The following is a 24,550-nucleotide window of genomic DNA, read 5'->3' as shown; positions in this document are numbered from 1 at the left end:
GTCACAGGCATTTTACCTCTCTTCCATTCTGTACATCAACTTGCTCTGCATCTTACTGGTGTCTTCCCCAGCACCTCAGATTTCTGACTAGCTATTGGCTCTTCAGTTTTTTGTTTTTTTTAAATATTTATTTATTATGTATACAATATTCAATCTGTGTGTGTTTGCAGACCAGAAGAGGACAGCAGACCTCGTTACAGATGGTTGTAAGCCACCATGTGGTTGCCGGGAATTGAACTCATGACCTTTGGAAGAGCAGGCAATGCTCTTAACCACTGAGCCATCTCTCCAGCCCCAGTTTTTTTGTTAAGCCAATCAGAAGACACCTTTCACAAAGTGTGATCAAACAGCCCACAATACTACAGTTCTGTCACTGTGGCTTGCTACCTTCCCTCAGTGCTGTAAGTCCACCTTCCTCCCTGTCTGTCTTCCCAAAGTTCCTATTTCTGCCTGGAAGTCCTGCCTAGCTATTGGCCATTCCTCAGGCAGGTGGGGTAAACAGAGACATCTTCACACAGTGTAATCAGTATCCTGCAACATTACCTCTGTGGCCACTGAAGACCAGTCTGTCCCAGAGCTGCACTTTAAAACACCATATGTTTTATATACTTATTATATAATTGTTGGTTTTATTTTATGCATGAGTATTTTGCCCACATGTGCACCATATTCATGCAGTATCTGTGGAGGCCAGAATCAGATCCACTGGAACTGGAGTTACCAATGGTTGTGAGACACCATTTACGTACTGGGACCCAAACCCAGTTCCTCTGTAAGAGTAGCAAGTGCCCTTAACTGCAGAGAAATCTCAAACCCCCAAGGTTTTGATGTTCACCGTTGACCAAGTGCGTGTCTGAAGGAGTCAAGATAAGGGCTCAGAGAGCCTGGCATATACTCCACCACCCAAACCACGCCCAGTCACACACAGCCCCCACTCCCACCCCGAGACTGACAGGGATCGTGATCTATTGGCGTTTGCTTTCTTACACCTTTGAGAAGCTCATCCATAACATAAATCAGCATTTTATTGAATATATACCACACGCTAACACTATATTAGGATCAAATATTAACACCGCTAGGTCTAACAGACAAAGGAAAACTAGAGGGCGGGGGATGAGTTGAAAATACCCCCACCACAGCCAAAAACGACCAAACCAACTCTTGGACCTTCTCATCATGGCGGACCTGGCCGCCAGGCTCCGCCCTTCCCAATATGGCGCCCAAACCCGACCTTCTCATCATGGCGCGCGGCCCCGCCCGCTCTGCCGCGGCTGCCGGCGGGAGCAGTTCCGGGTGCGGTGCGCGCCGGGGGCGGGCGAGGGGGCGGTGTCCTGGCCATGGCCGGCCTGTCGGACCTGGAGCTGCGGCGGGAGCTGCAGGCCCTGGGCTTCCAGCCAGGCCCCATCACCGACACCACTCGGAACGTCTACCGCAACAAGCTGCGCCGCCTGCGGGGCGAGGCCCGGCTGCGCGACGACGAGCGGCTGCGGGAGGAGGCCCGGCTGCGCGACGACGAACGGCTGCGGGAGGAGGCCCGGCCTCGGAGCCCCGAGCGGCCGCGGGAGGAGGCCCGGCTCCGCGAAGAAGCACCGCTGCGCGCGCGGCCCGCCGCGTCCTTCTTGCGGGCGGAGCCCGGGCTCTCCCCGCCGGCCTCGAGCGCGGCCCCCGACACCTCAGGGCCTTACGGCGACTTCGGGGCCTCCGCCTCTCCCTGGGCCCGAAGCCGCGGCCTCGCCTACCCCGCCCGCCCCGGGCCGCTGCGGCGCCGCGCCTCTGTCCGGGGCAGCTCCGAGGAGGACGAGGATGCCCGGACGCCCGACAGGGCCGCCCTGGGCCCGACCCGCCACTGGTGGGCCCCGTCCTCGGCCTCTGCGCGGCCGCCCTCCGCGCTCCTCCGCGCCGACGCGCGCCCCGGCCCGAAGGCCACGCGAACGGGCTCCGCGGGCGCCGTGCGGGCCCGACCTGAGGCCGGCCGGCGGCTGGAGCGCTGTCTGTCGCGCCTGCTGCTCTGGGCCAGCCTGGGGCTGCTGCTCGTCTTTCTGGGCATCCTCTGGGTGAAGATGGGCAAGCCCTCGGCGCCGCAGGAGGCGGAGGACAACAGTACGTCCCGGGCTGGCAAGGGGATGGCTCAAAGGCACCGACTGCCTCTCACTTTCCTCCTTCCAGCGTCTGCAGCACTTTGGGCTCCACTTTATCTTCCTCTCTGCTTCCTCTCCCCGCTAGTGTCTCCCTTTCAGCCATGGCTAGGGGCAGGTTGAGTTCTTCCACAGCCTCTGGAAGAGAGAGAGCTACACGCCTACTCCTGACACTCCTTGCCCCTCGATTTCCTTCCCTTTTCACCTCCTGCTCATTCACACGACAACCCCTTTGAAGGCTCCAGAGAATCACCCGGCGCCTGGGAGTGCCTGGTTGTGCCCTGAGCTTTGTAGCGCCAAAAAAACCAGGCCTTCATCTGTCCAAAGGATTCTAGCCCTGCCTGTGGGACAGGTGTAGGAGAGTCTTTGCGCTTAAACTGATCCTACCAATGGGGTGCTTAAGGCTGTGCTGGGAGAGGGCCTGTGAGCCAGGCAGCTTACCAGACATCTCTGCCCACACTCAGGTATATGACTCCACATCCCTGGAGGGGTGCAGGAGACAGCCGAGGATTGGGGTTTCCAAAGGGAAGCTGCCTGTTACCCTTGATTCTAACAGAAGAAAAAAGTTTTCGTGATAGTTCCCTTCTCTGCTCTAGGGGGATATATTTTAGGTCTCATGTCAGACAAGCATGCCACCACTGAGCTACATTCGCCAGCCAACTTCTGAAAATGATTTTGAAGCAGGGGCTCCCTAGGTTACCTAGGCTAGTCTTGAACTCACTTTGTGATTCAGGATGGCTTTGAACCTATGATCTTGCCTTAACTTCCCCTAGCTGAGTCACCAGGCCCAGATCATTTTATAACAAATCTAGGTATAAAAGGAAACTTGAGTTCTCCGGTTGCTAATATTCTTTGCGAAGCATGAAGGTGGTTAATACTCTTGCCAGCCTTGAGTCAAACTCAAGTCTTCCCATGCCTAGCAGGAATGGCTGGCCCACTGTGGCAGGTGTTGAGGTAAATGGCTGTTTGGGCTAACGCCCACAGGACTGCTCCACCGTGGCTGGAGCTGCTTATCAGCTTGGAATAGTGTATGGGCCTCCTAGAGATCTGCCGAACTGATGCCAGCGCACTGTGCTGGGCTGTGGCCATTCCGGACCTCACCTTGTGCTGTGCTGCTCCTCGCTGCTTAGGATGATTCAAGACAAGCTTTAAGAATTCATAGCCAGGATTTCCTAGAGTTCCCTCCTAAAATAGTATTCTTACTTGGCATACTGTCGTTTACGGTGCATAAGACTTGTCTGTATGTTGTCTTGAGCCTAACTCCCTGAGTTAAGTGGGGAAGGCCATTGTTTTTATTTTATGCATATGGGTGTTTGGCCTACTGTGCATCTATACCACATGCATGTAGTGCCCAAGGAGGCCAGAAGAGGGCATTGGATTCTCGGACCTGGAGTTAGAGATGGGTGTGAGCAGCCATGTGGGTGCTGGGAATCGAACCCACGTCCTCTGCAAGAGCAGACAACATCCTCTCTGTAGGCCAAACTGACCTCAAATTTGTGGCAGCCCCCTCCTTAGCCTCCTGAGTGCTGGGATTACAGCTGTGTGCACTCCCTTTTAGGAAGGTCCGGGGGACCCCATTTCACAGATAAACAGGTGCCAAGGGGTTAAATCACCCAAGAACCTGGCGCTCATTTGCAGCCCGAATGAGGTCCCAGCTCTCCGTGTCCTGGTCCAGCACGGGAACCCCTTGGGTCTTCCTGTCCGTCTGTACATGCGTCAGTGTGGGATGGCGTCTTCCCGGCTCCACTTCGTGTCGGCCAAGTTTGGCTTCCCTTGGATTTTGAGAAGTCTCTGTTGTCTTTTGAGTCCCACCGCTAATCTCTGCCTTTCTTTTCTTGATCTCAGTGAAATTGTTGCCGGTGGACTGTGAGAGGAAAACAGATGAGGTGAGTTTCTCTGCCGTTTTTACTCTTCTGAAGACTCGAGCCTCTGCCGGGAGGTAAACTCCCAGGTCATAATAGGATCCTTTTCAGGGAGAGCTTCCCAGATTGTACCAGAATCACATCGTGTTCTGTGAGGTCTGTGTCAAACTGAATATGGAGGACTGAGCTCCTCAGATCCAGCCCTGGGCTTCTTACAGATGCTCGCCTATCAGTGGGAGTATCCGAGGCGGTTCAGGGCCTGGGGGTTGGCGCACCTCTCCAGCCCACTGGTGTGGAATGCAGGGCTGCTGGTGGCTAACATGAGATCTCAGGGTTGCCCTTCCTCAGGTGTGCATCTGTCTTCCTGGCAGTGTTCTGATTGCAGATTTGACACATCAGGGGGCCAGTTGAGGGGAATTAGCCCTCTTAGCCCATGTTTCGATTTGTTTTATGAAGCCCTCACATTCCCCACAAATAATGTTTAGGGAAGGAGAGTGGCCCCGGCCTATGAATCATGTGACAGCATTCACGCACAGCCAGGAAGCTGGTTCTGTGATGGTCTGAGGAGGAGAGGAGGCAGTAAATTTTCAGGTCATAAATCCACCAGGAGGAGGCGCTTGCTGCTAGAGGGCATGACTTAGTGCTCTAGTTATTAAGTGTGGGTGCCAGGCCCCTGCAGCCAGGGGCTAGCGAAGGTAGGGCACCCGCATTGGCTCTTCTGTTAATGAAGGGCAGCCTGCTGCAGATACCCTGCTTTTATTTCCTTGGCTTCTGACATGTCCTGTTTGCGGGTGGTTTACGACGTTCCTTTATTGCTGTCATCCACCAACCATTTTTGCTTCCCAGTTGTTCTGCAAAACCAGGCTTGTAATAAGTTTAATCTGCTCTCCATCATAAAGCTGGCCTGGTGATTACACAGTGCGCTCCAGAAGCAGGCAGCCAGAGAGGACAAATGCAAGAACGAGAACACTAGAGCTTTCTACCAGGACCCTCTGTCCTTAGTCAGAACAGGCTCTTTGTCCTAGTCCTTCATGATCTGCAGAGGTGGGAGACCTCAAGTGAAAGGCACATTTGGTTCGGTCCTTCTGTGAGCCAAGATCTGCGTGCCCAGACAGACGCCCTGCAGGTCCTTGCTGGACTGTGCCAAGCTGCTCCCTTCCACTGACTGGCGCTCTGGGCTTTGGGCTCTAGACTTTGAGGATTTGTAACCAATCCCACATCTGCGATAGGACAGCCATAGCCACACAAGATTCATTTTCTGCTTGCTTTGGGCACGGTTGGCCTTCATGGCAGGTGGGCCCAGGAGCAGGCAGGCAGGGACATACTTTTTGGCCCCAGTGAGGTTCTTGCTGAGTTTCTTTTGGGTGGCCTGGTTCACCCAAAATCCAGACAGGTATTTAAGTATCAGCTAAGTGTTCTTAGTCTTGTCGGCAGCAGAGGATTCTGACACTTTTTCTTTCTGCCTCTGCTGTGGAGAATGTAGGGACAGGCTGGGAGTGGGTGTGTTGTCTTAATCTGGCCGTCTTCTGTCTGGTACCATCTGCCTGTTTCCTCTGGGTCGTGTCAGCCCGTGCAAGTGGTTTGTATGTGAGCTCACGTGGAGTCCCCACTGCAGTCCACTAGTGGTTCGTACGTGAGCTCACGTGGAGTCCCCACTGCAGTCCACTAGTGGTTTGTATGTGAGCTCACGTGGAGTCCCCACTGCAGTCCACTAGTGGTTTGTACGTGAGCTCACGTGGAGTCCCCACTGCAGTGCACTAGTGGTTCGTACGTGAGCTCACGTGGAGTCCCCACTGCAGTCCACTAGTGGTTTGTACGTGAGCTCACGTGGAGTCCCCACTGCAGTCCACTAGTGGTTCGTACGTGAGCTCACGTGGAGTCCCCACTGCAGTCCACTAGTGGTTCGTACGTGAGCTCACGTGGAGTCCCCACTGCAGTCCACTAGTGGTTTGTACGTGAGCTCACGTGGAGTCCCCACTGCAGTCCACTAGTGGTTTGTATGTGAGCTCACGTGGAGTCCCCACTGCAGTCCACTAGTGGTTTGTACGTGAGCTCACGTGGAGTCCCCACTGCAGTCCCCACTCAGGCAAGGCCCCATGCTTCCCACGGTCACTGACATTCCGCACTGTCCCCTCTAGTCTCTGCAAGCTGTGGTGCCAATCCTTGCTCTTCCTTCTCAGGAAGTCGAGCTAGAGCCATGGGTAGCCATCCCTTTGTTACTGTCTTTATGCCGCAGAACCGAGTCTCCCTGCCAGCCCTCTGCAGATGTATTTCTCCCATGTAGAACTAGGAGGTGGGGGTGGATGTGCGCAGTTGGTGAAGTGACGCCTAGCGCACTTGAGGCCCTGAGCCCCATCTCCAGCACTGCATACACCAGGCTTGGCACAAGACAGTGGAGACAGGAGCACAAAGATCAGTTTAGTTACATAACCAGTTCACGGCCAGCCTGCTCTACATCACACTGTGTCTCAGGAAACAAATAAGAAAGCCCTAAAGCGTAGAGGTGTTCCTTGTTGTCCAGATGGACATGGCAGTGTGACTGCAGACCCTGGCAGACCCTTGACTGTTCTGCCTTTCAGTTCTGCCAGGCCAAGCAGAAGGCGGCCTTGCTGGAGCTGTTGCACGAGCTGTACAACTTCCTGGCCATCCAAGCAGGTGAGTAGCCCCCAGCCTTGCAGTGCCCAGTCAGTCTGGCCAAGACAGCCCACCACTGCCAAGCCTCAGTTTCCTACCCACCACTCAAACTCATTGTTCCCAGCATTGTGGGCGTGCAGTATAGACCTGGATCTCCCTTCTCCTTCAAGGCTTTAGGTCCACCAACACATGGGCCTCTTAGCCCAAGACAAGATTTTGCCTCCCCCTACTTGCTAAGGGGCCCTGTGTTGGTTGGAAGGGAGCAGGCCTTGGAAGACCCCTGGACCTGAGGCACTGGTCTTGGTCTCCTTGTTTGTAGGAAGGCCCAGGTGGTCTGTGGCAGCCTGCCGTAGGGCTGCTCCACTCTATGCTAGTTCTCAGCTCCCATCACCTTCCTTATGCCGTCCAGGGCCTTGGCCCCTGCTGCCCTCAAGGCAAGGGCTGAAGTTCACTGTTGCCGAGAGGAAATAGGAAGTACACCTTTCCCTTCCCCTGCTAGAGATGAGCCATGGCCTGGGTGTTGTCCTGGCCCTGGTAGGATATGAAGTGGATGCTTGTGTTCTTATAGGACAATGGGCCACGCTGCAGGGAACAGTGACATAGCCAGAGCTGTCAGGAAAATACTCTGCCAGCACAGCTCTACCCGGGTGTGTGTGTGCAGGGAGGGGCAGGCAAGGACACCAAAATGACAGGCAGTAATGGGCAGGAGAATAGGGAGTAGTGTTAGGAAGTCAGGTGTCAGGCCATAGGAGCCCAGTCTAGCAGGTTAGGCCATGACGTGCTGTGAGAGCCGGCTTCCGAGAAGACAGAGGCCTAGTGGCTGGATGATGCTGTGCCATTAAAGCAGAAATCATCTTTAAGCCTCATTGGCCAAGCTCTGAGATGGAAAGAGGACAGAAGAAACCAATCAGGGCTTGAGGTCCCAGCCAGGGCAAGGCTAGTCCAGGTGTGGCAGGAGGATCAGAGCAGCTGCCTCAGCCTCAGAAAACGCAGGGCCAAGAGCAGTGTTGAAGTAGGAAGACTTGGCTGTGTTAGAGACAACTCAAAAACTGCTCCTTTCTCCAGTGCACATATACATACACCCCTTGGCCAGGCTGAGCCTCCAGGCGAGGCTGTGCATGAGTGTCAGACACCTTGTATGTGCCTCATCCTATGCCGTCCCTGCAGAGCCTGGCGGGAAGCCCTTTGGAGGAGGGCCTGCAGCCGCAGCAGCAGCAGCACGCTTAGGTCTGCTGGGGCATCTCAAGAGGTGTCTTTAGCCCAGGCCTTGAAGGCTGGCAGGACAAGGTGGGGCCAGCCTCTCGGGTGCTTAGAGGAGCTGCCCTTGGCATGTCAGCTGACGCCCCACAGACTCTCATCTTTCCCGGGTCCCTTCTGGACATCACTCCCCAGGATCTCTAACAAATGGGCTTGGCTTCCAGGTTCCAGCGTGTGTCCAGATCAGAGTCTGGTGGCCGCCTCCCGCCCGTCTTTTCCCAGGCTGTGTGTATTTATAGTGCCATTCCGCGCTCTGTCTGATCCTTCTAGGATCAGCCGCAAACAGACTTCGGCATTGGGCAGCTTTTCAGTCATTTAATGCAAATCGCTGCTCTGCTTTGCAGGTCAGGCTTTAATGATCTGGAATCGATCCAAGCTAAGTGGCTTTTGATCTTGCTGCAGAGTGAAGATGCCCCACAGAAGCTGGGTGCCGCTGGACCAATGCTCCTGATCAGAGCTGATGGCTTGATTCTCTGTATTTTTAGGCCCTTTCCGAGGGTTTGGTTTTTCACCTCTTCTCTGTTTGAATGTGTCTTTCCCCCCTCCTAGGTAATTTTGAGTGCGGCAATCCAGAGAAGCTAAAAAGCAAATGCATTCCTGTTGTGGAGGCTCAGGAGTACATAGCTGTGAGTAGGCTGACTGCTGCGCCCTGCAAGGCTGCAGCTTCCTGTTGATTTGTCGGGCCCTGCACTGCTGCTCCCTGCAAGGCTGCAGCTTCCTGTTGATTTGTCGGGCCCTGCACTGCTGCTCCCTGTAAGGCTGCGGCTTCCTATTTTTTCCTTCCCTTGTTTTGTATTTGCTTTGCTGCTTTTGATTTTCTTTCTTTTAGATTTAGTGGATCATTGGGCCACCATGGAGGGGACTGTGCCCCAGGGCTAGTCTTGCTGAGTGTGGGCAGGTGGTCTGGTCCAACCTGAGGCCCCTTCACCAGCTGAATGGCCATGGCAGGCAGCCCCTCCTTCATAGGACCTCAAAGAGTCCTCAGGCCTGCCCCTTGGGAGGCACACCTGCCCTCAGTCTCCTGTCCTCTGTGACTCCTTTTGGCTGCTCAGCTTCCATTTGCCTTTCTTTGTGCCTCTGTGTGGTAGAATTATATAGCTTCAGGGTTTGTAGGGTCTGAAGGGCGGTGTAGTTTAATTTCACCTCATGGATGAGGAAACTGAGGTCTGTAGAGGGCCAGGGAGTTTCGGAGGCTGGATAGCTGGGACCAGCCTCCAACCCTGGTGCTATTTTGTGTCCCCCCACTCCTCTGGTGCCGGCTGTGCCTGCTTGCTGGCTGCTGCTTCAGCCTTTGCTTAATGCCTTCCTTGCTGCCTCAGACCTGCCTTGTTTGCCCACTGTGCTTTGCATCATCCTTTTGGCCTTCTTCCTCCCAGCTTGCCGTCCCTGCCTGTTTTCTGTGCATGAGCATGTGGTGGGCACGGGAGAGGGCTTTGCAATCCAGCCTCAGAATCTTGTCCTGGCAGCTGCATCTGAGGCAGAACTAACCCCATCTTCCACCCCACAGAATGTGACCAGCAGCCCCTCTGCAAAGTTTGAGGCCGCGCTGACCTGGATACTGAGCAGCAACAAGGACGTGGGTATCTGGTGAGTGTAGCTGAGCTGCCACTATCCTCCCCGTGCGGACTTCTTCACGTACCCAAGGCCTGGAGCGAGACAGCAGAGGGCAGGCACGGTGCTGCAGACTAAGGAGCAGCACCGCTCAGTCCAGATGTTGGGGTCCGAGCCTGCTAATTCATCTTTCAGTCCTTCCTCTAGTAGCTGCCGCCGACCAGCTCACCGAGGAAGGAGATTGTCTGTGCCTTGCTCTCACTCAGTATGGAGATGCCTTGGGAAGTGCTGACTTCTCTTCTGACCAGGCAGTTTCCCTGAGTTTCCATTGCTAGCGAGCACTATTAGCAAAGGTAGTGGTGGGGAAGGAGCCCCCAGCCTGTGCCAAGCAGCCCTGAAGATGCCTGCCCTGCAAAGGTGCGGGACTGCACAGTCTCCTCCATAGCTCTTTGTCAGAATCTCTGTTCCGGTTCCAGCTCCTGATATTAACACACACTCTAGGGTTTTGTTCTCTTTTTCTCTGATCCACCCAAATTACTAATTCCATCACACTGCATCCACACAGCCCCTTGGCGGCTCGGCCTAAAGCTCGGTAACTGGATGCGTGGCACGATTAAGATCCAATGGCTTAAAAGCAGCTGCCCTGAGCGGCTGAGCGATTTTCCTGTGTTGAGAAAGGCAGAGGAGAATACGGATTTTCCCCTCCACAGCACGCACTGGAGCTGCCAGCACAGAAGAATGATGACACTTGCCTTTTCCTGCTGGGGAAGGCAGCTGGAGGGTGGCAGAGCAAGCTCAGACAGTCATGTTGAAAATGGGGCGTCACGTAGCAGCCATTTCAGAGAGAGCATGGGGTGGGCATCGGTGTCCCTGCAGATCCTCACATGCCTCACCAACCGCTTGGCTCAAAGCAGGGTGCCAGGGTCTGGTGGATCCCAGTTGCCATGGGCCTCACGGGTTACACTTAAACAGCTTTCGCGCCTGCTCCTCACAGAGGGAGAGCACTGCTGCCCAGCTTACATCTTTCAGTTCCACGCTCCTGCAAAGCCAGGGATTCAGTAACACATTTTCGTTTCTCTGTGCTGGGAGGTGGGGTCCAATTTATAGCTTAATCTTCTGCACGCTGAAAGAGGCTGCCAAAGACCCGGCAGAGGGGGACGCCTCGTCAGCGGCAGGGGTTCAAGCTCGCTGCCATCTTTAAAGCTGCTGCTTCCTAAGTAGCCAGTGTGGGGCTTGCAGGAAGCTGCTCTGAGCAAGGGAGGCCCCAGCCCTCCATGGTGGCCTTGCCTGCAGGCTAAGGTGAGGTCAGGCCAGCACATTTACTGCCCCATCTTGTTTCAGGTTGAAAGGGGAAGACCCGTCTGAGCTGGTGACGACAGTGGACAAAGTGGTCTGCCTGGAGTCTGCCCGGCCCCGAATGGGTGTTGGCTGCCGCCTGAGCCGTGCCCTGCTCACTGCCGTCACCCACGTGCTCATCTTCTTCTGGTGTAAGTCCTTGCTGCCTGCCATGCTCTCCTGTCCCTTCCCATCGTGCCTCTTGCCAGCAGCCCAGCTCAGTGGCTGCCTGAGCATGAGGAATGAGTCAGGCACCGAAGGGTCATTTCACCTCACGCTCCTGGGAGCTAGTTAATAAAGCAGGAGCTGAGCAGAACGGCCTCGGCTTTGGCTGTCTGTACCCTCATGGACTCATGGCTAGATCTGTAGCATAGCTTACATAGGAAAGGGAACCAACAGCCTCTTGAGAGGAGTGGGCCCTGTGGGAGTCGGCCTCTGCTGCTTCCAGTGGCCCAGTCAGATTCCCACTGCTCAGACCAGCTCCATGCAGGAGGAACATGGCAAACGTCTGCAGAAGTGAAGGCAGAGTGGATGCAGATGCAGGAGAAAAGGGAGCCTGGTTGTCTCCTTCCAGTGGTAGCTGGCTCTCTAAAAGGAACAGCTGGGGCACGGAGATCATAGACTGCCTCATGCAGTGCCTCCCCTGGGCCAGGTGTTATCACCAGCTGCAGCCTCTCAGAACACAGGCCTGGCAGTATGTTTGTATGTAGTTCCAGCCTCAGAACACAGGCCTGGCATGTATGTTTGCACGCAGCACAGGCTCCAGCCTGTGAGGGAGAAGATGATGTGAGTTCGGGATGGGCTGAGGTCTGGGTACCTGGGACCCTCAGGTGACAACCGCTGGAGAAAGATAATCACTTTGTAGCCTGTCCTTGCTCAGGAAATGATGGTGTTCCGTTGTGTTTCAGGCCTGGCCTTCCTGTGGGGCCTCCTAATCCTTCTGAAGTACCGATGGCGGAAGCTAGAGGAGGAAGAGCAGGCCATGTACGAGATGGTGAAGAAGATTATAGGTGCGTGTCCCCTGGCAGAAGGGTGCCTGCACCTGCTGGGCTGCTGCTGACCACTTCCCTCTCTCCCGTAGATGTGGTCCAGGACCACTATGTTGACTGGGAGCAGGACATGGAGCGCTACCCGTATGTGGGCATCCTCCACGTGCGAGACACCCTCATCCCTCCACAGAGTCGGTGAGTCCTGCTGCTGGGGGAGGCCCACTGAGACCCATGGCAGGGAGCCATGTGACTAGCCTCCTGGGAATTGCGGCCTGCCCCTTGCCTGCTTGACTCGGAGTGGCAGAGGAGCTAGACAGGAGGGCAAGAGGCATCAGCCGCACCTCTGCAGATTGCCAGTTGGGCTCTAGCCAACATGCTGAGGCTGAGTCCTAGTCCCTCGGTGGTTGCAGCTGCAGGGGTCTCCTGTTCCTGTGAGTCCCGCCTGGATGCTGTCTGCATACCTTGTGTTTGTAAGGTGGTGGCCACCAGCAGCCACAGCAGTGTCTGCCTTGTCCCAGCTGACGGGAGCAGTGGACTTCAGGCACTGTCTTCCAAGCAAGAGCAAACCTCCTGTCAGCCTTTGGGCACACCCCCTTTTGTGGTTCCCTTGGGCCAGCATCAGTTTGCCTTTGAGTTGGTCACTGGCCAGGGGACAGAGGGAGCTTTTCGGGCTCTATGACCATGACCACGAAATTGTACACCTGCTGGAGTGGATGGGGCACCCCCCCCCCCCCGCCCAGTGTCAGCATAGACTGCAGCCCGTCAGAGTAGACTAGGTTGTTCTCTAGCTGACTGTCACCTGCCATACGTCCCCTGAGCTCGTGTGGCCTCCACACACACACACACACACACACTATCCTGGTGCTAAGAGAGGGTTGCATGGAAGGGAGGGGAAGCCCAGGCTTTGGGAATTGAAAGGACTTACTCGAGACTGCTGTGGTAGCTTCTGTGTGCTCCCCCCAGGTCTTGTCACCTACTCAGACTGCTGTGGTAGCTTCTGTGTGCTCCCCCCAGGTCTTGTCACCTGTGTGTCACCTTTCTGTGCAGCCACTGGCCGAAGAGTCTCACTTAAGCCCAGGCAGGCCTTGAACTGATAGTCATCGTGCGGTAGCTTCCTCAGTGTGGTGTGACCAGCGGCCACTGTGCCCTGCTTGTGAGCCATTTTAAACCGGTGCTGCTTCTGGGTTTAGCGGCAGCATGCTTTTCTGGTGAGCAGAAGTCCTGGCTGCTCTCCAGCAACATGCATACATCTGGCAGGGAGTCCCTGTCCACAGGAACCACTGCTGCTCCTAGAGGTCAGCTATGGGTCTTCAGGTGACTCTATCTCTCAGGGGAATCCATTCGCTGCACCTAGACTCCTGCTGGGAGTTGTGCAGCCAGCCAGTCTAAGCCTTGTTCTCATACAATGGGATTCCACAGCCTTGCAGAGGGCTCCCCTGTAGCTGTCCACCCCCACACATGGGTCACTTGCTGTGCACTGTGGAAAACCCAAAGTCTACACCCTGGTGGAGCATTAGAGAAGGAAGCATAGGAAACCATGTGACACTGGGCAGTTCCGGGTCCTTGGAAAGGGGACAGATGCTGAGGAGGTGGCCCTGCCCTGGTACTCTGCTGCAGCCAGGTCACCCACATCACAGGCTTGCTCAGCGCATAGCTGAACATAGGGGTCTGAGCGCTACCAGGAGTCTCACCACTGCAGTATGACCCATCTCCTGGGCAACCTGTCTGCCAGGATAAGGGCACACCTAGGAGACTGGTGGAGATGTGAGGAGCTGGCCGGGAGCTAGTCAGTCCCTTCCTGTGGATGAGGCACTGCATCCTTAGGGACCTGGCGTAAAGGTTGGCGTCTTCATCCTTCAAGCTTTTTCTTTTGACTGTGTAGCATTGGCCTGCCAAAGGCAGAGGCCATCTGGCTACCACGGAGAAATGACTTCCTCCATTGTCCTCTCTCTGGAGGCCCTGCCCCCACACTCAGACCTGCTCTTTCCCCACACATGGGGACGGTGGCCTTGGTACCACTGGGGCCGTAAAGGGAAGATATGGCACTCATATACACCCCGTCATGGAACCTCTTTGTTAGGAAGGGGAACCCACAGAGCAGGAAGTGGCCCCTGGTTCTAACTCCCGGAGAGGTGTCTCCTTACTCAGAGGCTTCACTTGGCCTTCCCCCACAGTGCCGGGACTGGACGGCTCTGATAGGCAGCATGCTGGACTTGGGTGCAGCCTCCACAGTGCAGGTTAGCTGGTGAGCGAGGCACAGTCCCCACGTGGACCTGGGTGCCCACCACTGCCAGCTCCTTCAGGCCCTTGTGCTAAAGCTGTGGAGTTGGTAGAGCAGTGCTCTGCTCTCCAGCTGGACAGGTGCAGCGAACCTCTAGAAACACCCTTCTGTGGGACAGGTAGGCCATGCCAGCCTGATGCCTGCTGAGCTCTACCCTCCCATTGCAGGCGGCGCATGAAGCGCGTGTGGGATCGTGCTGTGGAATTCCTGGCTTCCAATGAATCGCGAATCCAGACTGAGTCCCATCGTGTGGCGGGGGAGGACATGCTGGTGTGGAGATGGACTAAACCTTCCTCCTTCTCTGACTCAGAGCGATAGGAAAGGGCCTGCTCCAGCCAGCCTGGCCTGGCCACCCAGCTGGGGCAAGGGCACAGACAGACCTTCGGTGCTCATTCACGCCTGCCTTGATTGCCCTCCAGGTCTCAGTTCTGGGACGTGTGGGCTTCCTTAGGAGAGCAGGGTGAGGCTCCTCTATGCCAGTCTTCCTGACAGAAAGAGAAGGGCTGGCTCTCCCTGGATGGAAAGACTGGCAGTGGTTGGAACCCTGGAGGTTCCCAGAAAGCCAGACAGCAACCCCACGTTTGGGAGGTGGGTCGGGTGGTGGGCTGGGGCAGCAGGGGAGCGGTGGCACTTGGTCCGCGTGCCTTTGCAGTGTTTCCCAGGGAGCTTGAGGGTGAGGGAGGAGTCCTGTCCTGCTGCTGCATGAGCCTCTTTATCCGAAAGGGGAAGATGCTAGCCGGTGAACCAGCTGTAGGGACGGAATAGGTGGCCAGGATCTGGAAAGGGTGGAGGGTCCAGCCCCAGCTGCCTGGGCCTCAGTGCCTCTCCAGATGAAAAGTCAGCCCTGAACCAGGGCGGAGCCTCAGCCTCCTGCAGGCTCACCACCTTATTTTACTGTGACGACGCCTCTCCTGGCTGTTGAGCTGGAACAGGGCACAGGTGGGGTGCAGCATTGTGGCTGCACACTGCCCCCTTCAGGCTACATGGAGCAGCGTGGGCCATTAGCCTGCTGTGCAGTAGAGGGCCTGCTCCGACACACCCAATGGGGAGCCTCATTAGCAGAGAGGTAGACTCCAGCAACTCCTCCAGCCAGCCTCACCCACAGCCCAGGAGGGCGGCGGTGGGTGTGAGGCATGCCTGCCTCCAAAGGCACAAACGCCCGCTCTCAGACCTGTCACCGTTCTGTTTCTTAATAAAGCACCATCTCCACTTAGCAATATCTCATTTGCTTGTGTCTGGGTGATCAGCAGGACTGGGGTCTGCGCAGGGGCCTGTGGCAAGGCCTGTTTTCCTGTTCAGGCTCCAGCTAGAAGAAGCTTTTGTATTGGGGTGGGACTATTGGAAGAATAAAATATTTATTGAAAATGGATGTGGTTTTGTTCATAATGCTTTCCCTTTCTCCCCAAAGCAATGTTGAGTAATGAGAAGGCTGGTCCAGGCCATGCTGCCTTGGCAATGGGCTTCAGATACTCTGCATGAAGCAGCATGAGCCCCATCCAAGGTTCCCGGGAGTGCTGAATAGCCCCGGAGGGGAAAGCCAACAGAGCTGGCATGCTCCTACATCCAGGCCCGGGGCGTTAGCAATGGGCCGGTGGGCACAGAGTTGGCAAGGGGGTGCTTCTAGGAGACTATGGCTACTCTACAGGTATTCATCTCCCCCAGGTCCCCAAGGCTAGTGGTTCAGATACAAGGTAGCCTAGCTATGGTCTGTGTTTACAGCCAGTCTGCCTGGCTGTCTTCCGTCTCTGGCATCTTTTGTCTGAGCTAACCCATTGCTCTATGGCTCGGAAGCTGCTGGGAGAGCAGAATTCACAGCAACATAATAGGAAACAAAAGGCCACAGAGCTGGCACTCACAGCAGCCTGCCTCTCAGAGCACAGCAGTCTCCCAGGACAGAGGTGGGGGCTGGGGGGATCCTAGTGGCAAAGCTGTGACCTAGCAGGGGTTTTTTATTTTGTTTTGCTTGAGACAGGGTTTTTGGTAGCCCAGGTTAACCTTGAACTTCTCAGCTTCCTCCTCTACCTCCCAAGTGCTGGGATTACAGGTGCACCCCACCACGCTGGGTTACCACAGTGCTGGGATTACAGGTGCACCCCACCACGCTGGGTTACCACAGTGCTGGGATTACAGGTGCACCCCACCACGCTGGGTTACCGTAGTGCTGAGATTACAGGTGCACCCCACCACGCTGGGTTACCATATGCTAGGATTACAAGTGCACCCCACCACGCTGGGTTACCACAGTGCTGGGATTACAGGTGCACCCCACCACGCTGGGTTATCACAGTGCTGGGATTACAGGTGCACCCCACCACGCTGGGTTACCGTAGTGCTGGGATTACAGGTGCACCCCACCACGCTGGGTTACCATATGCTAGGATTACAAGTGCACCCCACCACGCTGGGTTACCACAGTGCTGGGATTACAGGTGCACCCCACCACGCTGGGTTACCACAGTGCTGGGATTACAGGTGCACCCCACCATGCTGGGTTACCGCAGTGCTGGGATTACAGGTGCACCCCACCACACTGGGTTACTACAGTGCTAGGATTACAGGTGCACCCCACCACACTAGTGCTGGGATTGACCGAAGAGATTTGCTGGGAAGCATTCTATCAGCTTCACTGCAGGCCTAGCCCTGGGGGTTTCAATGGCTCTGTCCACAGCGTCCCAGGCTGCTGACCTCGCTGTCCTGAGAGATGAACAGCTCTCTGGGGGATGTGCATGTCACTGAAGGAGCCTCAGAAGGATGAGGGACGCTATCCCACAAACCGCAGCAGGGCCATCCACTCAGGAGCTCTGAGCTGCTTTCCAGAGGCTGATCTCATGAGGAAGGTAAACAGCCATTTGTCACTGATTCATACTAAGACTTGGGTAGCAGCTGTTCCCCTTAGTTAATACACCATTGACTTTGAGCTCAAAAATCCCCATGCTGAGGTCCACATGGAGGCTCAAATCCATTATCCTGTCAGCCTCTCCTAAACAGAAGGGACAGAGAGGAGATATGTCACCAATTGTACCAAAAAGTTCTCCTTGGGACACCAGGCAGTTTCTTCAACCATGTCCCCAGGAGCGGGTCCCTAGGACACAGGAGGGACAGCAGAGGCAGAAGATTGAATGGGCGTGGTTTCCCCAGAGGCTGATGTCATCTGTACTCAGATGGGGAAGGCATAGGGCCAGCATCCACAGGATAGCCATGTCCTGCTGTGGCTGGGGACCTTGGCCAGCCTCTCTGCAAAGGGAGGTGATAATATCTCTCCCAGATGCACTGCCTGGACCCCAACGGCCAACTCCTGCCTCGGGGTCTTTGCACCCACTGCTCACCTACTCTCCGTCCCCCAGACGGAGGGATTCCTCCCCTCCTTCAGGCTTGCTCCCCCTCACCTTCCCTGTCTGAGGTTGCATTTGTACCCCTATGCCTCTCGTCTTCCAGGATTTTCCTCTACCCTAATATCTGACTTGCTACATATTTTTTAAATTATTTTTAATTTTGTGTGTTGTGTGGGCATGTGCTTGTGACTATGGGTATAGATGGTCACAACCTGGGTGCCGGGAGCCAAGCTTGGGTCCTCTGAAGGAGTCTGTGCTCTTACCCACTGAGCCATCTCTCTAGGCCCTGGGGCTTATTACAAAAGGTTTACCTAGTGTATCTGCCAACACTGCACCAGTCTCCGCTTCTCATGGCCATGTGCATCTTTGATCCTTTCCCTGAAGTGTGCCCAAGTCCTTAGCACCTGGTGCAAGAGACGCTCACTCCATAAATATTCAATAAACAAACAGACATCTCTATCCCAGAAGAGCTGGGCACTGAGCCTCTAAGGTCTAAATCCTTCCAGCTTCTGTTCAGACTGACTTGATTTTTGTTTGTGATTTTTCCTTTTAACCCGAGGGATTCAGTCCCCTCCTTTTACCTAATTAGATCCTAGCACTGCACACTGCTTTGCAGAGGGACTGCCCCACGCTGGCTCATTGGAGGTGTCTCCTGGGGATGCATGACCATCTCCTGGCTGCAAGGCCAGGAACAGACGTGTGCGTAGCTTTTCAAGGGGAATGTGGGTAGGGCATTGAACTGAGAGTGTGTGTAGGAACCCAAGCATGGGCAGCCACTCCATAAATTAGGAGAGTGTTGCCCACTGAGTGCCCCAGGCCAGGTTGCCCCAGGCTGGGCAGATGAGCAAGATCAGTCTCCAGTAAGGAAAAAGGAACTGAGGAGCAGAATGACAGACAGTCTGAGGAGCAAGGCCAGGAGATGCATTGCTAGTGATGGCTTGCAAGCTGCTTCTGTCTCGTAAGGAGACAGGGGAAAGTACAGTAATTTTCTTCGATGAAAACAGGCAACAGAATTCCCTTTGCCTCGTTCCCCTGGCAATTAAGCCCTTCTCTGCAAATGAAATGATTTGGTTTTCGTGGGGACTAATTTAAGCACACTAGAAGGGCCGCTGGACTTTTTGATTGCAAATACTAGCATGTGCAGACAGAACTGGCATTGGAGCCAGCCCGTCGAGGGAGTCCCCCACCTGGGAGCCAGTAGCCTTGGCAGTGGTCCTGATCCACGGAGCCCCTCTGTGGGGCTGACCCTCAACCCTTTGCCAACACCATCTCCTCATCCCAAATGGAGGAGGCCAGGCCAGCTCACATGGCAACCATGTACTGCTCTTGGGAGGACCCGAGCTCGGTTCCTAGTACCTACATCGGGTGACTCACAACCACCTGTAGCTCCAGCTCCACGGGATCCAGTGCCATCTTTTGGCCTTCATCAGTACCTACACTCATGTGCACATTCAGACATAGCACATACACACACACAAAAAAATTAAAAACGATATGTTTATAAAACAAAGGAGAAGGATGAGTGTCTCAGAGCTTACAGAGAACCCCAATTCTGTTCCTAGTGCTCGCTTGGAACCTTGACTCCAAAGGATCTGACACCATCTTCTGGCCTCTTTGGGAACCTGCAAACTCTTCAGTTGCTATTTCCTTCCCTTCCCTTCCCTTCCCTTTCCTTGTCCTTCTTAACTCTCCTTCCTTCCTTTCCCTTCCTTCCCCTTCCTTCCTTTCCCTCTCTTTCTCCCTCCCTCCCTCCCTCCCTCTCTCCCTCCCTCCCTCCCTCCCTTCTGCCCAGCCTTGTGCAGAGGCCATGGTGATGTCTGCTGAGCTTTGTAGTGAGGGCTACAGCTGGAAATTTCCAGGCCAGTCACTTCTGCCACAGTTATCACCAAACCAGGCCAACGTCCTCTGCAGAGAGGCGGCAGGTCCTCAGACAGGAAGGCTGCCTTACCTGTGCAGCTCTTCCAGAAGTAGCCACTGCCACAGCCACATTCCTGCACCTCATTTACATTTATGTACTTAGCAGGGAATGCATACAGTCCCAGCCAAGCAGAGATACCCAGGTGACTGGTATCTTGGCCCCAAGTTTAGCCAGCAGGGCACGGCCGGTCACAGGCTATGGAGACAGCCAGCTCTGACATCAAACATTCCAAGCCCACAGGCCCATATGCGCACAGTCTAAGGGCCTAACCACCCTGGGTCCAGGCGCCCTGGATGAGATCTTGATGGTGACTGAGAGAGATGAGCCCAGCTGGCAGGAGGGAAGTGTGAGCACGGGAAGGTGCAAGCATCCGTACAGGCCTGTGCTTCAGGAAGGAGGAGGGCTTCCTTGGAGACAGCGAGCTTCCCTACTTTATCATGTTTGCAGATGCCACAGAGCAGGGGTGGGGGTGGGGGTGGCAAATTCGCCAGACGATAGAGCTGGGATATAAAGAGGAGTTGACAGGCTGGAGCGATGGGGCAGATCTAACAAGATGAAACTTAACAGGGACAAACGTGTTTATTTCGTCTTATTTATTTGTACCCAGCCTCTGTATGTGGAGGTGGGGAGGAGGGACCTGACAGTTCCCAGGAGGAGGCAGGTGAAGGACTGCAGCTCGCTCTTCTCATCCCTGCTGGGACCCTGAGGAACCAGGGTCCCCTGGGCACGAAGGGCCTTGGCTCAGTAGGAAAAAGTCATTCCCCTGCAGTGGTACCACGCCATGACTCAGAGTGGAGGCTTGAGTCCCGGCCAAAGCTGGTATACAGGACTGCGAGGGCTCACCTGGATTGTAGACGTGGCTCTGTTCTCTGTCTGTCTGTCTGTCTTCCCCCGGCTTCCAGAAGGGCCTGCAGCAGTGAGGCAGGTCCTGGTGGTGGGAGACCCAGCCTGCAGGGACAGGAGGGCAATGCGATGTTATGGCATGAAGTCCCCAGCACAGGCGGCAGGGTCAGGGAATCTGATCTGTGCCCCAGGCCCTGTGACTCTCTGACTTCCCAACTATATGGCCTTAGATGACCCAATTCCATATTTCATGTTTCCCGCCTGTAGAACGGGAACATTACCAGCGACAGCCTCACAGTGGAGGAAAGGATGGAGTGAACTGGGTACAGCGGCGCCTGCTACAGCTGCCGGCACTCGGTACACTCGGCAGACTGAGCAGAGAGGGACGTGAGCTGGAAGCGAGTTTCAGGCCATCCTGCGCTGCAGGGTGACATGACACCCTGACTGATTACAACGAGCAGTCTTGCTAGGTCACCTCGGTTGGTCCTTATCTCCTTTGCTCAGGTGACATGGCTGGGTCTGCATGGCAGGTGCCATCACGCTGTTGTCCCTGAGCAGGGCAGGCTGTATTGTAAGGCCGTGAGCCCTGCGCCCTGGAAGGTTTGCAAGCACCAAGCTGCCCTACGGGAGGCCAGCAGACAGAGGGCAGGATGGTGGCCAGCCTGGGTGAGCGCCTCAGCAGGAGGGAGAGATGCTGCTGCATGCTCTTGGCTGGCTCTGGGGAAAGCCATTGGTAACTTGGTCTGGCTGCCTTGCTTCAGAGCAGAGTTCAGAACGGGCAGCCTCAGACTTGGACCCAGGCCAAGGGTTTGACAGGCATTCTGCGGGAGTCGGCATTTGTCTTACGGTGCTCACTGGGCTCTGAAGTGTCCAGCGAGGAGCTTAGGAGACATCCCTAGCCAGGAGAGGTGGGCAGCGCACGGGTGCTGGCTTCTGGGAAAGAAAATTCCTGGATCCCATTCTAGTGGCTGAGATGGGGCCCGCTGACCCGTTATCTTGAAAAGCTTGGAACTGAGCCCAGATAGGGCCACACTGATTCCTAAATGACATCTGAAACAGTTCTTCCCTCAGTATGCAGTGTGGTCACTCCTGGCTCCTGTCACCCACCCTTGTCCCCTTGGGAGTGTGCCAAGCCAAGCAGAAGGGAAAGAGGTGAGCTGAAGGGGCAGAGAAGCAGAGGGTAGGTACCTGTCCCCAGTGGCAGGCCTCCTTGGAGTAGGGGGGGTCGATCTCCCTGACTTTTACCTCCACCCCAAGAATACTCTGGCAACACATGGGGAGAGTGACTCAGCGATGTCTGTCCGTCTGTCCGTCCATCTGTCTGTCCATTCGTGTGTGTGTGTGTGTGTGTGTGTGTGTGTGCATGCATGTATGTAGACCGTCCTGGTGAAGAAAGATGTGTCGAGGCCCAGGAGAGAGTTGTTATCCACAGTTGGGATTCATTTTGAGGCAATGAGGCTCTGGCCAAGGCCAGCTCTAAAATCCCCCATGAAAGAGGAAGTTCAGAGGCCTTGACTGCCACCCTGGAGGCCAGGGTGAGGTCCAGCAGCCAGCCTCAAGGGCCACCAGCCAAGATTCCATTTACCCATGTTCTCACCCTGACACATATCTGTGTGTAAGCATGTGCACGTGTGTGAGACACTGTATGTAAGAACCTCACCTCCAGGTAGCCTATGACATGGGATCTGGGCCCAGAGGACCCACGGGGAAGGCTGCTGTCTCCTCTAGCCCCTCCCGGCGCCTCTTCAGGGTGCTGCCAGGAGCTGCATCCCACACACTGGCTTCTGACTTTGGTGGCAGCTTCCAGTGCTCCCGGACAGTCTGTGGGAAGCTGCTGAAGGGCTGCTGGGCGAGAGCAATTAACCCATCAGCCCCATTAGCAGAATCGGTTTCTCCATTTAATAGGCCTCCGAGCTCCTACTGCTCTTCATTCTCAGCTCACCCCCCTGCTCCCAGGCACGTCTCCTCAGGGTACGGCCTGAGTGGGGTCTGTGCGTGGGACCAGTAACCGGGGCATCTTTTCCTCTCCTTTTTTAAAAAAATCCTTGGAGAATTTTATACATAAACATGTTTTGGTCAATCCCCCCACCTCCCTCTGCTCCAACTCTTCCTGCACCCCTTCCCACTCACTCCATGTGCTGTCTAAACCCCGAGTCCACTTCATGCTGCCTGTATGTGCACAGGCAGAGGGCCGACCCCTGGAGTATGGGCAACCTCTCAGGAGCCACCTCTGAAGAAAATCAGCTCTCCCTCCCCCTGCGGCAGGCACTTGACAGGAGCTCTTCAGCTAGGGGTGGAACCTGGTGAGCTCCTCCCTGTCCATGCGAGAATTTTGGCTCACTTGATACAGTATAGATCCTATGCAAGTGGTCACACCCACTGTGAGGTAGTGCCTGTAACAGCCTTGTCACACTCAGAGAGCAGTGTCTCACAGGAGCCCTGTGCTGCCTCTGCCTCCCAGGGTCCTTCTGTGCTGAGCCCCCATGATGAGCCTTGAGTCTTGAGTTGGGGGATACAACACAGATGCCCCACTGACCGTTTCTGGTTCGTGTGTCCAGTCTGTATAACACACGGTACAGTTGCAGGAGTCCTGCTTCCTTACAGCAGGGGGTTGTGTTTGTGTCCTACCAGTACTTAGCTAGTCTCATGCCCTCCCATACCTGTCCCATGCCCTCCCACACCTGTCCCCGTGCCCTCTCACACCTGTCCCGTGCTCTCCCACACCTGTCCCGTGCTCTCCCACACCTGTCCCCGTGCCCTCCCCACACCTGTCCCGTGCCCTCCCCACACCTGTCCCGTGCTCTCCTCACACCTGTCCCCGTGCTCTCCTCACACCTGTCCCCATGCCCTCCTCACACCTGTCCCCATGCCCTCCCATACCTGTCCCATGCCCTCCCATACCTGTCCCATGCCCTCCCACACCTGTCCCCGTGCCCTCTCACACCTGTCCCGTGCTCTCCCACACCTGTCCCGTGCTCTCCCACACCTGTCCCCGTGCCCTCCCACACCTGTCCCTGTGCTCTCCTCACACCTGTCCCCGTGCTCTCCTCACACCTGTCCCCGTGCCCTCCCCACACCTGTCCCTGTGCTCTCCTCACACCTGTCCCCGTGCTCTCCCACACCTGTCCCCGTGCCCTCCCCACACCTGTCCCTGTGCTCTCCTCACACCTGTCCCCGTGCTCTCCTCACACCTGTCCCCATGCCCTCCCCACACCTGTCCCTGTGCCCTCCCACACCTGTCCCGTGCCCTCCCACACCTGTCCCGTGCCCTCCCCACACCTGTCCCGTGCCCTCCCACACCTGTCCCGTGCCCTCCCCACACCTGTCCCCATGCGTGTTTTACCGTTTGTCAAAGCAAGGAAAACATTAGTGGGGTTCCACTGGGTATCAGTACGAAGTTTTGTTTTGGTATTTTTTCCCATGTAAACCTGTTGTCCCCTGAACTTTAACTTATCTGCCTTTGGATTGTTGTTGCTTTTTCCTTGACGTCTCTGCTGCCATCAGTCTACCCCAGACTCTCTGGACAGACAGACTTAACGTCTCTGCCGCCATCGGTCTACCCCAGACTCTCTGGACAGACAGACTTGACGTCTCTGCCGCCATCAGTCTACCCCAGACTCTCTGAACAGACTTGACGCCTCCTCTCTTTGGTTGCAGACTTCAAGGGATCTGGCTGCCATCGTGGCTCTGGGGTCATCCTGCGAAGTGGGTGCTTTCCTTGGCAGGGTCTCCAAGCCTGCAAGGCGCTGAGGTCCTGGGAGAGCAGCAAGTGCTCTTAGCCCCTGAGATATTTCTCCAGCCCCGCAGATATCCGCTTTAATGACACCTTCCCCGGGAGGCTGTCCCTCATTCTCTCCTCTTCTGAAGCTCCAGAGCCTCACTCCCCCTGCCCACTGCATTTATTCTTAGGGTCTTCCGCCCAACACCTTTGCCCCAAACACAAAGTGTTCTGATTTGCTATCTTGTCACCTCAGTTACAGGGACTCCCCTGAGGTCCCATGGGACTAGGGGACTAGGGTCTACACCCAGCCCCCTTACCATCAGCTCCAGGCTGCCCCTCCCAACTTTGCACTGGGGATCTGGTGGCCTTTTCGGTGCAGGAGGTGGCCAGTCCTTGGCATATCCTAGTCCTATCCTTCCTCAGAAGGATTGGAAAAAAGGGTCAGAACAGTGAGAGCCGGCGATTGGGAGAGCAAGACAGCCCAGGCCCATGGGCAGCCTCCTTCTACCTCACGTAGTGCCCGGGCTTGTATCCCAGCCTTGGTCTGGAGGACCAGGCAGTAGCTGGGTGTCTAGAATGGAGTCAGACATCCCGAGGGCTCAGGACTCTCCTCTGGGCCCCCACCTCACTTAGTCTCAGTTGAATTGCTGCTGAAGCCCCTCAAGGGCTCCTAGAATCCCGGAGTCTAC

At 55.7% G+C, this 24,550-nt stretch overlaps 1 protein-coding gene across 1 annotated transcript; it reads left to right on the top strand.

The window, feature by feature from the left end:
* Positions 1 to 1,310: 1,310 nt before the first annotated feature.
* Positions 1,311 to 15,260, top strand: Lemd2 (LEM domain nuclear envelope protein 2). Its single transcript, XM_041634962.1, has 9 exons — positions 1,311 to 2,103; positions 3,984 to 4,024; positions 6,580 to 6,655; positions 8,441 to 8,517; positions 9,399 to 9,478; positions 10,784 to 10,929; positions 11,686 to 11,787; positions 11,859 to 11,961; positions 14,215 to 15,260. The coding sequence occupies exons 1-9, from the start codon at positions 1,341 to 1,343 to the stop codon at positions 14,363 to 14,365; spliced, it is 1,539 nt and encodes a 512-aa protein (XP_041490896.1). The 5' UTR covers positions 1,311 to 1,340; the 3' UTR covers positions 14,366 to 15,260.
* The last annotated feature ends 9,290 nt before the right edge of the window (positions 15,261 to 24,550 follow it).

Source organism: Microtus oregoni, unplaced genomic scaffold (genome assembly GCF_018167655.1).
Source record: "Microtus oregoni isolate MIOR12 unplaced genomic scaffold, Mior012 000046F_ref0000063, whole genome shotgun sequence".
NCBI classification, from domain to species: Eukaryota; Metazoa; Chordata; class Mammalia; order Rodentia; family Cricetidae; genus Microtus; species Microtus oregoni.
Note: the sequence above shows the minus strand (reverse complement) of the source record. Positions and strands in the feature narration are given on the sequence as shown.